General features: G+C 35.7%; 1 protein-coding gene across 1 annotated transcript in view; it reads left to right on the top strand.

The window, feature by feature from the left end:
• LOC111157396 (integrin alpha FG-GAP repeat containing 1) overlaps window positions 1–18,799 on the top strand; it is a 303,742-nt gene that overhangs the window by 24,406 nt on the left and 260,537 nt on the right. The window contains exon 6 of the mRNA XM_022518768.1: window positions 16,201–16,295. Within this exon, the coding sequence (XP_022374476.1) occupies window positions 16,201–16,295 (95 nt within the window). The remainder of the gene's footprint in view (window positions 1–16,200; window positions 16,296–18,799) is intronic.

Genomic DNA, 18,799 nt, shown 5'->3' with positions numbered 1-18,799 from the left:
CTTTGAGTTTGTAGGTGTTTAGAATGGTTTGATAACTATCTAGCTGAATTCCTGGCACCAGACAAAATTTAGGTCTCCTACTCCTCCACCATCCTTGAAACTCCCTCATTTGACTATTCTATACCTTACTCAGTGCTCATCAAGACAAGTATAATCTCCTTCACCTATTTTACCCATTCCCCTCTGGTAACCATCAGTTCTCCATACTTAAGAGACTGGTTTTTTTGTTTTATCCCATTTTCTTTCCTTTATTCTTTGATTTCTTTCTTAAATTTTACATATGAATAAAATCATGGTATTTGTCTTTCTCTAAGTGCTTATTTTGCTTAACATTATACTCTCTAGATTCATCCATGTTGATGCAATAGGCAAGATTTCATTCTTTCCTATGGCTTTTCTAAGGCTGAATAATATTCCTTTTTTGTGTTTGCGTGTATTCACTATAGCTTCTTTATCCATTCATTTATCAGTGGACACTTTAGCTGCTTCCATAATTTGGCTATTGTAAATAATTCTGCAATAAATGTAAGGTTGCCTATATCTTTTCAAATTAGTGTTTTCATATTCTTTGGGCAAATACCCACTAATGCAATTATGAGTAGTTCTAATTTAATCTTTGAGGAACCACCATACTGTTTTCCACAATGGCTGCATCTGTAGTAGTCTCACCAAGAGTACACGTTCTTGCCAATACTGTTTCTTGTGTTGTTTTTGCCATTTTGACAGGTGTGAACTAATAACTTACTGTAGTTTTGATTTGCATTTCCCTGATCATGAGTGATGTTGAACATCTTTTCATGTGTCTATTGACCATCTGGATGTCTTTTTTGGAGAAATGACTATTCATGTCACCGGATTATTTTTTTCTTTTTTGGATTGAGTTGTATAAGTTATTGATATACTTTTACTTATTAACCCTTCATTAGATATATCATTTGCAAATATCTTCTCCCATTCCGTAGGTTATCGTGTAGTTTTGTTGATTGCTTCCTTTGCTTTGCAATAGCTTTTTACTTTAATGTAGTTCTAAGAGTTTATTTTTGCTTTTGTTTTCCTTGCCTCAAAAGACATATTTTGAGAAATATTCCTATGGTCAATGCCAGAGAAAATACTTCCTGTGCTCTATTCTAGGATTTTTATAGTTTCAGGTCTCATATTTAGGTCCTTAATGCATTTGAGATTATTTTTGTGTATGATATAAGTAAGTGATATAGTTTCATTTTTATTTCATATAACTGTCTAGTTTTCCCAAAACCATTTCTTGAAAAGACTATCTTTTTCCTTTGGATATTATTTCCTGCCTTGTTGAGGATTAATTGATGATTTAATCATGGGTTTCTTTCTGGGCTTTCTATTCTATTCTCTTGATCTGTGTATCTCTTTATGTGCCAGTATCATACTATATTAATTACTGCAGCTTTCTGGTGTAACTTGAAATCTGGACTTGTGATGCCTCTAGCCTTGTTTTTCTTTTTCAAGACTGCTTTGGCTCTTTGTGGTCTTTTGTGGTTCCATACAAATTTAAGATTTTTCTAGTTCTGTGGAAAATGCTGTAGGTATTTTGATAGGGATTGGATTAAATGTGTAGATTGCTTTAGGCATTATGGATATTCTAATAATATTGGTCTTTCCAATCCATGAACATAGATTGTCTTCCCATTTGTGTTGTCTTTAATTTCTTTCATCGGTGTTTCATAGTTTTCAGAGTACAGGTCTTTCACCTCACTGGTTGAGTTATTCCTAGGTATTTTATTGTTTTTGGTACAGTTGTAATTTGGATTATTTTCATAATTTCTCTTTCTGCTACTTCATTATTAGTATATAGAAATGGAACAGATTTCTGTGCATTGATTTTGTATCCTGCAACTTGACTGAATTGATTTATCAGTTTTAGTAGTTTTTGCTGGAGTCTGGTGTTTCCTATATATAATATCGTGTCATCTGCAAATTGTGCAAGTTTTACTTCTTCCCTACCAGTTTGGGTGCCTTTTATTCCTATATGTGGTTTGACTGCTGCGGCGAAGACATCTACTACCATGTTGAATAAAAGTGGTGAGAATAGACTTCCCTGTCTTGCTCCTGACCACAGGGGGAAAGCTCTCTGTTTTTGTCTTTGTTTTTTGTTTGTTTGTTTTTTGTTTTTTGTTTTTTACCTTTGAGTGTGATGTTAGCTATGGGTTTTTCATGTATGGCCTTTATTATGTTAAGCTATGTTCCCTCTAAACTCCTTTGTTGAGGGATTTTATCATGAATGAATGTTGTACCTTGTCAAATGCTTTTTATTCATCTATTGAGATGATCATAGTGCTTTTATCCTTTCTTTTCTTTTTTTGTTTTAAGATTTTATTTATTTATTTGAGACAGAGACCGAGAGCATAAGCCGGGGATGAAGGGAGAGGGTGAAGAGGAGCAGAGGGAAAATGAGAGGGACAAGCAGACTCCCTGCTGAGTGCAGAGCCCAATTTAGGGCTCAATCCCAGGACCCTGAAATCATGACCTGAGCTGAAGTCAGATGCTTAACTGACTGAGCCACCCAAGAACCCCTATCCTTTCTCTTATTAATGCGATGTATCACCTTGTGAATATTGAAACACTCTTGCATCCCAGGAAAAATCACAGTTGGTCATGGTGAATGAATTTTTTTAATATGCTCTTTGATTCAGTTTGCTAATATTTTGTTGAGGAATTTTGTATGTATATTCATTCATCAGAGATATTGGCCTGTAGTTCTCTGTACTAAATTCCAGTTAGCTTACATACATTGTAATATTAGTTTCAAGCGTGCAATATAATGATGTAACACTGTGCTCATCACAGCTACACTCCTTATTCCCATCACCTATTTAACCCATCACCTCACCCACCTGCCTTCTGGTAATCATCAGGTTGTTCTCTATACTTAAGAGTCTATTTCTTGGGCTCCTAGGTGGCTCAGTTGGTTAAGTGGCTACCTTTGGCTCCAGTTCATGATCCCAGGTCCTGGAATTGAGCCCCACATTGGGTTCCTTCCTCAGCAGGGAGTCTGCTTCTTGCTCTGACTGCCGTTCCCCCTGCTTGTGCTTGCTCTCCCCCCACCATGTGTCAAATAAATAAATAACATCTTTAAAAAAGAAGAAGTCTATTTCTTGGTTGCCTCTCTTTTTTCCCCTTTGCTCATTTGTTTCTTAAATGCCACATATGAGAGAAATCATATGGAATTTATCTTTTCTCTGACTGACTTGTTTTACTTAGCATGATACTTTCTAGCTCTATCCACATTGTTGTACATGGCAGTATTTCATGCTTTTTTATAGATGATTGATAGCCCATTGTGTGTGTGTGTGTGTGTGTGTGTGTGTGTGTGTGTGTGTGTACACATACCACATATTCCTTATCCATTAGTCAGTCAGTAGACATTTGGGCTACTTCCATTATTTGTTATTGTAGATAATGCTGCTGTAAACATCAGGGTGCATGCATACCTTTGAATTAATATTTTTGTTTACTTTGGGTAAATACCTAGTAGTGAAATTGCTGGATCATAGAGTACTTCTACTTTTAACTTACTGTTTTCCACAATGGCTGCACCAGTTTGCATACCCACCAACAGTGCAAGAGGGTTCCTCCTTCCCCACATCCTCACCAACATCTGTTTTCTTTGTGTGTGGTTGATTTTCACCATTCTGACAGATGTGAGGTGATATCTAATTATAGCTTTGATTTGTATTTCCCTGATGATCACTGATGTGGAGTACCTTTTCATGCGTCTGTTGGTCATCTGTATATCTTTGGAAATATGTGTGTTCATGTCTTCTGTCCATTTTTAATTGGATTCTTAATTTTGGTGGTGTTGGGTTATATAAGTTCTTTATATATCTTGCATATTAACCCTTTGTGAGCATTGTCACTTGCAAATATCTTCTCCCTTTTAGTAGGTTGTCTTTCAGTTTTGTTGATTGTTTCCTTTGCTGGTCAGAAGATTTTTATTTTGATGTAGTCCCAAAAGTTTATTATTGCTTTTATTTCCCTTAAGAGACATATCAAGAAAAATGTTGCTCCAGCCAATGTCAGAGAAATGACTTCCTGTGCTCTTTCTAGGATTTTTATGGTTCTAGGTTTCATATGTAGGTCCTTAATCCAGTTTTAGTTTACTTTTGTGTATGGTGTAAGAAAGTGGTCTTGTTTCATTCATTTGCATGTTGTCCAGTTTTCCCAACATCATTCGTTGAGACTGTCTTTTCCTCATTGTATATTGTTTCCTGTTTTGTCAAAGATTAACTGACCATATGATTGTGCATTCATTTCTGTGTTTTCTATTTGTTTTATTAATCTGTGTGTCTGTTTTTGTGCCAATACCTTACCGTTCTGATTACTGTAGCTTTGTCCCACCCCCCACCCCTCCAAAACCCTCAGATTGTTTTTCAGAGTCCATAGTCTCTCATGGTTCGTCTCCCCCTCCAATTTTGTAATACAACTTGAAGTCCGGGATTGTGATGCCTCCAGCTTTGCTTTCCTTTTTCAAGGTTGCTTTGGCTAATTCATGGTCTTCTGTAGTTCCATACAAATTTTAGGATTGTTTGTTCTACCTCTGTGAAAATGTTACTGGTATTTTGATAAGGATTGTATTAAATATGCAGATTGCTTTGGGTAATATAGACATTTTAACAGTATTTGTGTTTCTGATTCACAAGACTATAATGTCTTTCCATTTCTCTGTGTTACCTTCAATTTCTTTCATGAATGTTTTATAGTTTTCAGAGTACAGGTCTTTCACCTCTTTGGTATATTAATTTTGTATCCTGGAACTTTACTGAATTTGTTTATCAGTTCTAGCCATTTTTCAGGTTTTATATACATATATAGTATGATGTCTTCTACAAACTGAAAGTTTTACTTCTTCCTTGCTGATTTGGTTGCCTTTTATTTGTTTTTGTTTGAGTGCTGAGGCTAGGATTTCCAGTACTATGTTGAATAAAAGCACTGAGAGTGGACATCCCTGTCTTGTTCCTGACTATAGAGGAAAAGCTCTCAGTTTTTCCCTTTTTAAGACAGTATTAGCTTTGGTTTTTTTCATATGTAGCCTTTATTATGTTGAGGTATGTTCCCTCTAAACCTACATTGTCCAGAGTTGTCTCGAATGGATGTTGTACTTTGTCAAATACTCTTTCTACATGTATTGAAATGATTATATGATTCTTATCTTTTCTTTTGTTAATGTCATATATCACATTGATTGATTTGTGGATATTGAACCACACTTGCAACCCGGGAATAAATCCCACTTGATCATGGCGAATGATTTTTTTTTTAATGTCTTGTTGGACTCTGTTTTCTTGTATTTTATTGAGAATTTTGGCATTTATGTTGATCAAGAATATTGGCCGATAGTTATCTTTATTAGTGGCATCGTTATGGGGTTTTGGTATCAGGGTAATGCTGGCCTCATAGAATGAATTTTGAAGTTTTCTTTCCTATTTTTTTTTTTTTAAATCTCAAAATATAGTTTGAGAAGAATAGATATTACCTCTTCTCTAAGTTTTTGGTAGACTTCATCTTTGAAGCCGTCTGGTCCTAGACTTTTGTTTGTTACAGTTTTTTGAGTAGTGATTCAGTTTCATTGCTTGTAATCTGTCTGTTCAAACTTTCTTTTTCTTTTCAGTTTTAGGGGGTTGTAGACTTCTAGAAATGTATCCATTTCTTCTAGAATGTCTAGTTTGTTGGTATATAATTATTTGTAGTATTCTCTTACAATAGGTTGTATTTCTTTGGTATCAGTTATTATTTCTTCTCTTTTATTTCTGATTTTGTTTGAGTCCTCTCTCTCTCTCTCCTTCTTTCCCTCCCCCCCCTTTTTTCTTGATGAGTCTGGCTAAGGGTTTGTCAATTTTATTCATCTTTAGAAAGAACCAGCTCCTGGTTTCATTGATATATTCTGTTGGCTTTTTTAGTTTCTATTTTATTTCTGATCTAATCTTTATTATATTCTTTCTTCTGGTTTGGGGTTTTGTTTGTACTTTTTTAGCTCCTTTGGGTATAAGATTGGATTGTATATTTGAGTTTTGGCTTTTTTTTTTCTCTTGAGGTAGGGCCATATTGCCGTAAACTTTACTCTTAGAAAATCTTTGCTGTGTCCTGAAGATTTTGGAGCATTGTGTTTTCATTTTCATTTGTCTCCATGTGTTTTTTTAGTAAGGGAGGGGCAGAGGGAGTGGGGAGAAAGAAACTTAAGCAGGTGGAGCCTGACACGGCTCAGTCTCATAACCCTCAAATCATGACCTGAGCTGAAACCAAAAGTTGGACATTTAACTGACTGAGCCACCCAGGCACCCTGTCTCCATGTATTTGCTTTTCTCTTTTATTTTTTAGTTGACCCATTCATTGTTAGTAACATGTTATTTAACCTTCATGTATTTGTGCTTTTCCTATATTTTTTCTTGTGGTTGATTTCTAATTTCATAGTGTTGTGGTCAGAAAAGATGCATGACTTTAATCTTTTTCAGTTTGTTGAAACTTGTTTCAGTTTGTTGAAACTTGTTTTGTGCCTACTATGTGATACATTCTGGAGCATGGTCCATGTGCACTTGAAAACAATATGTATTCTGCTGTTTTAGAATGGAATATTTGAATACGTCTAGTAAATCCATGTGGGCCAATGTGCAATTAAAAGCCACTGTTTCCTTGTTGATTTTCTCTTTAGATGATCTGTTCATTGATGTAAGTGGGACATTAAAGTCCTGTCCTATTATTATATTACTATCAATTAGTACCTTTATGTTTGTTATTAACTTTTCTATGTACTTGGGTGCCTCCAGGTTGGATGCATAGATATTTACGATTATATTACCTTGTTAGATTGTTTCCTTTCTAATTATATGGTGTCCTTCTTTGTTTCTTGTTACAGTCTTTGTTTTAAGGTCTATTTTGTTCACTATAAGGGTTTCTCCCTTGGCTTTTTTACTTCATGTGCATCATTAATGCTTCTCCATCCCTTCACTTTCAGTCTGCATGAGTCTTTAGGTCTTAAATGAGTCTCTTGTAGGCACCATAATGGTGGGTCTTATATTATATCTATTCTGTCACCCTGTGTGTTTTGATTAGAGCATTTAGTCCACTTATATCCAAAGTTATTATTGATAGTTATGTCCTTAGTTGCCATTTTATTACTTATTTTGTAACCCTGAGACAGTGAATGAAAGGATTACTCCCAAAAGCTTAGTAGGAGAAAGGAGAGGCCTGGGGGCCAGACGCTCTAGTGGTGAAAGGCCTTGAGCCAAGTTCTGTCTCTGCTTTTATTGTGAGTTTAATTAATATACCACATGCAAGGCAAGGAGTTAGTGTGGTACAGGACCACTACAGATGCCTGCTCTTAAGCATTTACTCCCTGGATGAAACCCTTGAGCCATAGTAAGAATCTGGCCACATTCAGCCAAGAAACTTGAGAGGAGGCCCAGCGTTCTTTTGCTTTTCAATGGGCCTCATCCAGGGGGCATATACAAGTCAGGTTTTATCTGTTTGAGCACTGTAAATCCCCACATTGTTTTATGGTTGTTTGTTGTTCTTATTCTCTTGTTCTCTTTCATGGTTAGTTGGCATTCTTTAGTGGTACACTTACATTACTTTCCCTTTATTTTTTATATATCCATTACTGGTTTTTGATTTGTGGCTGCCAACTGGTTTGTCTGTAACATCTTGTGCATATAGTAATCTATTTTAAGTTGATGATCGCTTAAGTTTGACCCATTCTTTGCTTCTGTCCCCCACCTCCCCACATTTTATGTATATAGTGTCATAATTTACATGCTTCTATTTTGTGAGTCCCTTGATTGATTTTTACGGTATACTTATTTTTCTGCTCTTGTGTTTCCTACTTTTCTTATTTATTATTTATGTTCTGTCCTTTTCTCATATAGAGTCCCCTTTAAGATTTCTTGTGGGACTGGTCTAATGGTCATGAATTCCTTTGACTTTAATTTGTCTGAGAAACTCTTTATCATTCCTTCTATTCTGAATGATAGTCTTGCTACATAGAGTATTTTTTTTAAGATTTTACTTATTTATTTGACACAGAGAGAGAGAGAGCACAAGTAGGCAGAGAGGCAGGCAGAGAGAGAGGGGGAAGCAGGCTCCCTGCTGAGCAGAGAGCCCGATATGGGGCTCCATCCCAGGACCCTGATATCATGACCTGAGCCTAAGGCAGAGGCTTAACCCACTGAGCCTCCCAGGCGCCCCAAGAAATCTGTAACTGGCTGTGATCAATTAATGTAAACACAACTGCACTTGGACCAGCCGCTACATAGAGTATTCTTGCCTGAAGATTTTTCCATTTAGCACTTTTAATATATCATGCCCCTCCCTCTGGCTTCCAGAGTTTCTGTTGAAAACCAGCTGATACCATTATGGGGTTTCTTTTGCTTATAACTATTTTCTCTTTCTGCTTTAAAAATTCTCCCTCTATCACTACTTTTTGGCATTTTACTATTATGTATTTTGGTGTGGACCTCTTTGGATTGGTTTTGTTGGGAGATCTCTGCACCTCCTGAGTCTGGATGTATTTCCTTCCTCACATTCGGGAAATTTGCAGTTATTATTTATTCAAATAAAATTGCCCCCTTTTCTCTCTCTTCTCCTGGGATTGCTATAATGGGAACGTTAGTACATTTGATGGTGTTGGCTGAATTTCCTAAATCTATTCTCATTTTGTGTTATTTTTTCTCTGTCTCTCCTATTCAGCTTGATTCCTTTCCATTACTTGGTCCTCCAAGTTGCTGATCTATTCTTCTGCTTCATTTAGTCTACTATTGATTTCTTCTAATGTATATTTCATTTCAGTTACTGGTTCTTCATCTCTGATTGGTTCTTGTTTATATTTTCTGTCTCATTGTTAAAATCCTCAACTCTTTTCTCAAACCCAGTGAGTATCTTTATGACATTAGTTTAAATTCACTATCAGACATATTACTTATCTCTGTTTTGTTTTTATCTCTTGCTGTGATTTGTCCTGTTCTTTCCTTCAGGACATATTCCTCTGTCTCCTTTTTGTCTAACTCTGTTGTCTGTTTCTCTGTGTTAACAGTGTTAGCTACATCTCCTGCTCTTGAAAGTATGGCCTTATGAAGAAAAGATAATTTCGTGCCCTGTATTGCCATGTCCCCTGTTCACCAGAACCTGACACTTCAGGAGTATCTCCTATGTGTGTTGCCTGTACCCTCCTTTTCTGGCTGAGCTGGCTTTTACCTTCAGTCCAGTCATCTGCAATGGCTCTCTTTGCCTGTGCTGGGCAGTATTTGTTCCCTGTGTTGCTAATGGGCCAGTCTGAGCTGTCTTGGGCTTGAGTTGAGTCAGACCAGCCATTTGTCAAAGATGCAGTAGCACCAAACTGCAGAGTACCTTCCCTGTGTCGTCCCCTGAGAAGCTTCAATTGGTGAGTGGGATCTGCAGTCAGACCAGCTGTCTGCCCCAGCATGGCTGGGTCCATAGTCTGCCTAGCATGTGTGGTTATCTTTCCCTCTCTCTGTGGCAGGAGTTACTTTGGAGTTGTTCTGGGCTTTGTTGAGGCTGCTTGCATACTGCCGGGCTCTTGGCACTGTTTTGAATGTGCTCTACCCAATAGCATATTTGAAGGTATGGATCCTTATAGTTTGTCAGATCAGGCCTGCAGTTTTTGCAAGGTTTGTGAACAGGTCTTTTGCAGGAGGGAAGCTGCAATCACCAGTACTAAGGCCAGCTGGTTTGGAGGGAGTGGATCCACAAGTATATGGAGGTGAGTGTGCGGTGTTAGCAAGGTTTGCTCAGATCCTCTGGTGGAAGGGTTCTGCCAGGGCAGGACTTGCAAGTTAGGTTGGAGTGTTGGCACTGCCCTGGTTCCCACAGATGTACATGTATTTATGCTGGGAGGCAGGGGAAGGAAATACCACCTGCCAATCTCTTTGTTCCTAGAGAAGTCTTCCATGGAAGCCTGTCCCTCTAGCACACACTCTGAGATTAGTATAGACCAGTTCCCCTCCAGTATGATTGTAGCACTTTTCAAACTACTGCTTCTCTGCTGTATCTCCTCAAACTGTTTATTGTGCTGTCTCTTTAAGGGCAGTAACTCCATTTTCTCTCACTTTATGGCTCCCCCAGAGTGGAACCCAGTGATTTTGAAAGTTTTAAGTCCTGCTGGTTGTAAGAACTCATGAAATTTGGCCCTTCTAGTTTTCAAAGCCAAATAATTAGGGAGATTTGTCTTCCCTGTGAGGTCTACCTACTGTAAGAGTCTCTCTCCCTACAGTATCCCTCCCTCCTGTGAACAGTCCTGTGGGTCTGTTTAGCTCCCCACCTTTTGGCTCCCCACTTTGTCTCTGCCTTTCCTACCCTCTTAGATGTGGCCTCTTTATATTTAGTTTTGTAGTTCTACCAATCTTTGGGTCATTTGCTGGGTTATTTATACTGATGTGAGTGTTATCTAGTTGTATAAGTAAGATGAAGTGAACTTAGGGTCCTCCTACTCCCCCATCTTTTCCAGCAGTCTTGTTCATGCGCTTTTTGTGTGTGGATAATGGTGGGTAAAAATTCAGTATGGTATTTATAGTCCACTGGGTACACTTTTAAAGAACAATTATTTTACAATCTTAATAATTCTAAGAGATTTTAAAATTACATATTTGATAGCAGTTTAAACTGATGAAAATATTTAGATTACTTTTTTAGAAGTGATTTTAAATGTGTAAAGGGATACATAGTTTTTAAAAATTCCTTTAGGGCCTATCTGAGTGAAAATGTTTGAAGACCAGTGGACTAAAGAATTAGAGAGCTTAGAAAAGCATACTAGACCCATCTCCTCCTGGTAATTGCTTTTATCTGGATATCTAAAATAATGATAATTCATTATATACTGATCATTGAAAAGTGGGTGGATTATCAGTCATTTCAAAGAGCAGTTACCATAGGCAACCAAAAGCTACAGTTGACATTAATTACATTTAAATTCATCCTTTGATAAATGCTATTCTTTGAGATTAAGGGTAATGGTGCTCACAAATTAGAACACCTTGACATAATTATGTTTCCTGTGGGGCGGGGTGGTGGGTAGCTAATAATTGGAGTTTTCTATAGAGGTCAAGAAGTGTCAACAAATAGACTCAACATGGCTCAGAACTGCCCATTTTTTCATCTCTGCTCTTTCTTCCTTTGTAATGAGAATAGTTTGTGACCTTGGCCTTCAAATGGATTTGAGCATGTAAATGAGAAGGTTATAGTTTATATGAATACAGTTGCTTATAAAGATGGTTTCTGTTGCTTCTTATTGAAAAACTGTTGTGTACAAAGAACAACAGTAAAGGTAGAGGAAAATGAATTTTATTTTCAACTTTAAGTTTTTAAAAAATAAAATTTTGATATACAACTGTATATACATTTAATTTTCAACTATCTTAAAATGCATCACAAAAAGAAATAATAGCTCTTCCCTTCTACCCCCTTTTACCACTATAAAATATAAGGATCAGTTAATTGCCTTTTAAGAGACATAACTGTAATTTAACAGAGTATAGGCAACAAGTATAAAACTTAAAGTACTGTGAAGACCTTGAATATTGATTGGAAGAGTTCCAGAAAGGAAGATTATAATTACTATTTTGTTAGGAGTTGCAAACTCAAATGTCTAAAGAGACCCAGAAGGAAACCAAAGTGATTGAAGCAGTTTGGAAATGTGGGGACTTTGGCTGCCCATAGGCACTATAGCTCTGTCTGAAAACGGCCAGTTGGTTGCCAGAACTAGTATTTCAAGAGAAGCTGGAAAGAAGATTTTTATGTGAAATCTGATTTTTTATTTTTTACCAATGAATGCAAAATATTTAAAACAATATATGAGCCAAATAAAACACATTATTATGCTGAATTTGGCCCCTAGTCTGCCACTTTATCACTTTTGGTTTATTGCTCTTCTAAATTCTTTATTTGAAATGTACATTTTTGTCAAGTAGTTTCTAGGAGTTAGTTGAAGTTTTCTAGAATTCTAACTATAACTTATTTCAAAGCAAACTTATAAAAAGATTTTTAAGGAATGAAATCAATAATTTCTCAGGTAGTAATTAAAGGCAACCACATGATTAACCTCATTGAGCTCAATTCTGTAGAAGCTTATATTTTTTAATTCACTTTTGGCCTATAATTACAAATTTCTTGGGAACATTAGGAAACTCTTCTGAAATGACTTTGGGTTAAACTTGTTATAGAATCTCTCTAGCCTGCCTCTGATTATTTTGTTAGTAATTAAAAATACTTTAATGCTCAGAATTTAAAGAACCTGTGAATAAATGGTCTATCTTAAAAAGAAGTGAACTGGCCTTACTAAATTAGACTTGATTGAAATTATTTTAGACATTTCTAACCTTGTGAAGTATGAAAGAAAAACATGACATGAATGCTTGGCATTGAATTACCTTACACTGAATGCTGAATACAGTGTCTCACTTTCATATTTTATGGTCATAACCTTATACTTTGGGATTTTCATTAAAATAATAAAATTGGGTTATGCAAACATTGCTTAGTTTTGTTTTTACTGTCTTTTGAGGCAACAGATGAGGCCTACTGTATGTTAAAAAGTGTGTATGAGGATATTGGGAAGAAGTTACTGTTTGTAGAACATGGATTCTTTGTGTAGGGAAAATTTTCTCCTGATGAATGCTTATTCTTTTTCCCAGACTCCACCTGCCAAGAGAAAATTAGTCAATTGTTTCTCTCTGCTTTCCCAACACATTAAAACCAAGTTCAAATAAATCTTGTTTGCTATCCAGTCACTTAGATGATATATTGATAATTAAGTTTGACTTATTAATTAGCCTTAAATTTCTCTTTGGAGATGACATATCTATGCTTCCATATGTCACTGGAACATCATATTGTGGAAAAAAAAATAGCATGCTCTAACTAGAGGTAGAGAAGAATACGAAATGCTACTTAATACTATGATGCAGTCTAGCAAGTATTTGCTAATTAGACCATGATTCATTTCAGCCACTATATGGGAGCCATATCCTGGTTAGACTGTGTAGATAGAAATATCTATAAATCAGGATATCCAGGGGAGCATACATCTTTTATTTATTTATTTATTTATTTATTTATTTATTTATTTATTTTGAGAGAGAGAGAGAGAGCGTGTGCCTGAACATGTGGGGAGACACATGGAAAAGGGGGAAGAGAATCCCATGACCCTGAAATCGTGACCAGAGCCAAGAGTCAGATGCTTAACCTATTGAGCCTCTGATGGGTCCCTCAGAGGAGCTTGCATCTTAAAAAGTGCTATTAGTTGAGAAGAGTGTACTTGGATACCAGTAAGAAAAGCAAAGTAGGGCCTTGATAAATGACAATGACTTTGACAATGGAGTGTGTTCTACTGATGATGAATTGAGAAATTATTTTATTTAAATTTGCTCGCTCTTCTATAGTTCATAATAATCTACCAGTGTGACCTCCCTGGTTTTGATAATTGTACTATGGTTAAATTAAATGTTGACATTAAAGGAAACTGAATGAGGGATATATGAAAACTTTATATGATTGTTTTTTATAATTAAACAAAATTTACATAATGTATAATTAGCCATATGAAGTGTACAATTTAATGATATTTAGTGTATTCACAATGTTTTGTGACTATCACCTACTTCCAGCAGCTTTTCATCATTTCTGTAGGGAACTCTGTACCCATTAAGCAATCACTTTCCCTTTCCCCCTATCCCCAGCCCTTGGCAACCGCTAAATCTGCTTTCTCTCTCTATGGATTTGCCTATCATTGGTATTTCATCTAAATGAAATCATACAGGATGTGACCTTTTATGTCTGGCTTCTTTCACATAGCATAATGTTTTAAGGTTTATCCATGTTGTACCATGTATCAGTACTTAGGGTATTTTCATTTTTGGCTATAAAATATTTTTATTGTATGAATGGCATCTTGTTTATCCATTCATCCATTGGTGGACATTTGGGTTATTTCCAGGTTTTGGCTATTGTGAATAGTGCTGCTAAGAGTATTCATGTACAACTATTTGTTTGAATACTTGTTTTCAACTGTTTTGGGTACATACCTGAGTATAGAAATGCAGGGTCTTGTGGTAATTCTATGTTTAACTTTTTGAAGAACTGCCAGACTTTTCCACAAGCAGTGTACCATTTTATATTCCCAGCAGTAGTATACAAAATTTCCTGTTTATTCACTTCCTCCCCAACACTTATTCTTTTGTGGTTTTGATTATTGCCATCCTATGGTTGTGAAGTAGTTTTTCATTATGGTCTTCTTTCATAATTCCTTAATGACTAACAATGTTGAGCGTCCTTTGACGTGTTTAGTAGCCATTTGTGTATGTTCTTAGATGTAGTCCTTTGCCCACTTTTTAATTAGGTTTTTTTAATTGTTGGATTGTAAAGGCTTTATGTATAGATACTAGACCTTTGTCAGACATAAGATATTTGCAAGTACTTTTTCCCATTCTATGAAATTCTCATTTCACTTCCTTGATAGTATCTTGTGATGTACAAAAGTTCTTAGTTTTGATGAATCTAATTCATCTATTTTTTCTCTTGTTGAGTTCTTTTGGTATTATATCTAAAATTCCATTTCCAAATCCAAGGTCATGAAGATTTTCCCATAGGTTTTCATACAAGAGTTTTATAGTTTTAGCCCCTTGATCCATTTTGAGTTAATTTTTGATATATGGTTTAAGATCCTAAATTTATTCTTTGGCTTAAAATGTTGGAATTAATATTCATAAGAGATAATCATCATTCTTCATTGTCTTAGAAAAAACATCTATGATAATATTAAATCATTTTTTCTTATACTTAAAAAAGAATCGAAGAATATAAGAGCTAAAACTATAAAGTTCTCAGGAGAAAGCATATGGGTAAATCTGTATGAACTTGGATTTTAAAATAGATTCTTAGATATGACAGATAAGAACAGATAAGATAAGAACAATCAGCAAAAAAAAAAAAAAATGAACAGGATTCATGAAAAAAACTTCTGTACATCATAGGATGCTCTCAAGAAAGTGAAAAGCCAATGTGCAGAATGTGAGAACTTTTACAACTAAAAATAAAACATTATATATAAAAATCTAACTTAAAAATAAGCCAAGGATTTGAGTGGACATTTCTCCAAGGATGTACAAGTGGCCAGTATACACTTAAAACATTTAACATCATTAGCCATCAGGAAAATACAAGTCAAAACCATGAGATACACACCATCTAGGATAACTATAATAAAACAAAGGGACAATAAATAAAAAGTGTTGACAAAGAAACAGAGATGTTGGAACCCTCTGGCATTGCTAGTTAAGAACATAATATGGTGAAGCCACTTTAGAATACAGTTTGACAGTTCCTCAGAAAGCTAAATATATAGTTACCATGTGACCCAGCAATTCTTAGATATATACCCAAAAGAATTAATTGAAAACATATGTCCGCATAAAAACTTGTACATAAATATTCATAGCACCATTATTTATAATAGCCAAGAGTGGAAACAAGCCAAATGTCCATCAAAAGATAAATGAATAGGGGCACCTGGGTGGCTCAGTGGGTTAAGCCTCTGCCTTCAGCTCAGGTCGTGATCTCAGTGTCCTGGGATCAAGCCCCATGTTGGGCTCTCTGCTCAACAAGGAGCCTGCTCCCCCCCCCCCCCCCGCCTACTGTGATCTCCGTCTGTCAAATAAATAAATAAATAAAATCTTTTTTAAAAAGACAAATGAATCAACAAAAAGCATAACCATATAGTGAAATATTATTCAGCCATTAAAAGGATCGAAGTACTGACACATGCTACAACATGCATGAACCTGAAATTATATTCTAAGTGAAAAAAACCTGACATAAAAGTCCATAGATGATTCCATTTATATCTAATTTCCAGAGTAGGGAAATCATAGTGATACAAAGCAAATTAGTACTTGCCAAGGGCGAGAGGGAGGAGAGAATGGGAAGTAAATAATGGATACAGGGTTTGTTTTTGAGATAAAGAAATTTTTCTGTTGATAGTGGTGAAGTTTGCAAACTGTGACTGTACTAAAAAGCATGAAACTGTATACTCAAAGAGAATGAATTTTATGGTATGAGAAATATCTCAACAAAAATCAATACATTTTAAAAATACCTTGCAAGCAGAGGTTTTTCTGTTTTAAAACAATGCTTATTTGATATTTGCCTTAAGAAAATTCTGGTTTTTTTTAGGAATTTATCATGGCATCCTGCATTGACCACTAAAAGTAAAATGCGAATTCCACATTCTCATGCATTTATTGATCTGACTGCAGATTTTACAGCAGGTAAGTTACACATAAATGTAAAATATTTCTTTTGAACTGCCAAAGAATTACAAGATTTTATTTATTCTTTTCTTAGTAATCATATCCTACCGAATTGAATGGTAAAACCAAAATGTTAAAAGGTTATAAGGAAGTCAGTGATGTTAGATACACTTTAAAAGTACTGGACATAGAGGTGTCTGGGTGGCCTAGTTGGTTAAGGGTCTGCCTTAGGCTCAGATCATGATACCAGGGTCCCGGGATCGAGCCCACATTGGGCTCCCTGCTCAGTGGGAAGCCTTCTTCTCCCCCTGCCCTTCCCCCCTGTTCTCTGTCTCTCAAATAAATAAAATCTTTAAAAAAAAAAAAAAAAGTACTGGTTATAATAAATAAACCTTTAGTTGCATTTGTTGTTTGTTAACCACATCAAAATTTGGATTCTCCACTTACAAATTCATGATAATTTAGATACCTGTTGCCTGATGTTTCTTTCCCTTTCCATTTAAAAATTAATTTACTAATAAATGCTATAAATTTAACTGTAAGAAAAATATTTAACTTATAATTTAAATTTTTCAGAGGCTTTTTACAACTTTTTACTATGAACAATTCTAAACATAGAAAAGTAGAATAATATGATACACTATTCTACTTTTAATTATCACTTAGCTTCAACAGTTGTCAACATACGGCCCATCTTATTTCATTGGTACAACCATCAAGTCCCTCCTGCTCCAGATAATTTGAAATCCCAAACATAGTATCATTTCATTTATGAATATTTTAATCTGTATCTCTAAATGATAAAGACTTTTTTATTTTTAACATCCAAAAGATCATTTTCATATCTAAAAAAAAATTTAACAATAGTTTCTTTTTTTTTTTTTTTTTAAAGATTTATTTATTTATTTACTTGACAGAGAGAGAGAGAGAGAGAGAGAGAGATCACAAGCAGGCAGAGAGGCAGGCAGAGAGAGGGGGAAGCAGGCTCCCCGCTGAGCAGAGAGCCCGATGTGGGGCTCGATCCCAGGACTCTGAGATCATGACCTGAGCCGAAGGCAGCGGCTTAACCCACTGAGCCACCCAGGCACCCCTAACAATAGTTTCTTAATATCATCAAATATTTATTCACTATTGAAAATGTCCCAGTTACCTCCTAAATGTTTTTATCAAATCAAAAGCTAAACAAGGTATGTAGGTATATTAAAAAAAAAACCATTATCTGGCAGCACCTGGATGGCTTAGTCAGTTAAGCTTTCACCTTCTCCTCAGGTCATGATCTTGGGGTCCCAGGATCAAACCCAATTCTCGCATCTGGCTCCCTGCTCAGCAGAGAGCCTGCTTCTCCCTCTCCCTCTGCCCTTTCCCCACCTCTTCTCCACCCCTCACCCTGCTCTCATGCACATGCTTGCTCACTCTGTATCTCAAATAAGTAAAAATCTTTGAAAAAAATAAAAATCAAAAAACATTTTTGTGTTACAGAATGTCTCAAACTCTGGATTTTGCCATTTCTGTCCTCATGGTGTTAGCATGTGACTCTGTCCCCTGTATTTCTTTTAAACCAGTAGTTAAATTTGAAACCTTGATCAGAATGAGACTTCTTTTTTTTTGGTCAAGAATACTTCCTAGATATTGCTATTTGTTTCAGTTCATTAGGAGACATGTGATTTAAATTCTGTCTCTTTTGTGTTGTTAAGATTGATCAGTAGTTTCAGATTTCCTCAGCATGGACCATTCATTGTAATGCTGTCCTAATGGTTTTAGGTGCTATTGATATTTGAGAGCATGTCCAGTATTTCAATAGGAGTTCCAAATTGTGGCACCTTAAATCTGTCATTCATCTGTATGTATTATTATCTGGAATTTTCTATCTAATAAAAAAGACAAATTCCATCATTATCTCTTTAGTTACCTGAAGTACAGCTCAGACAGGCAGGTTAAGTGCTGGATTTTGGTTCCTCCTCCCTAATTTTTCTCCAATTATTTTTAATGTGGTCAAATACTTCTAAAATTTGCCATCTTAAATCTTGCCATTTGCGACGACGTGGATGGAACAGGGGGTATTATGCTAAGCAAAATAAGTCAATCAGGGAAAGACAAATATCATATGATCTCACTGATATGAGGAATTTGAGAAACAAGACAGGAACATAGGGGAAAGTAGGGAAAAATGAAATAAGAGGAAAACAGAGAGGGAGACAAACCATAAAAGACTCTTAATCTCAGGAAAAAACTGAGGGTTGCTGGAGAGTTGTGGGGTGGGAGGGATGGGGTGACTGGGTTGTGGACATTGGGGAGAATATGTGCTATGATGAGTGCTGTGAATTATGTAAGACTGATGAGTCACAGACCTGTACCCCTGAAACAAATAATACATTATATGTTAATAAAAAAAGAAGTGAAGAATAAATATAAAATACACGTATATATGTATATCAAATAAGTTACCAAGTTATTATATTCAGACTTTGAACTTAGACTCATTAACTATAAAATAATATATTTTTATTTTCAAATGAAGAAAG

This window comes from Enhydra lutris, unplaced genomic scaffold (genome assembly GCF_002288905.1).
Source record: "Enhydra lutris kenyoni isolate GAN:26980312 unplaced genomic scaffold, ASM228890v2 scaffoldscaffold54, whole genome shotgun sequence".
Lineage (NCBI taxonomy): Eukaryota > Metazoa > Chordata > Mammalia > Carnivora > Mustelidae > Enhydra > Enhydra lutris.
This window is presented reverse-complemented; position numbering and strand designations above follow the sequence as displayed.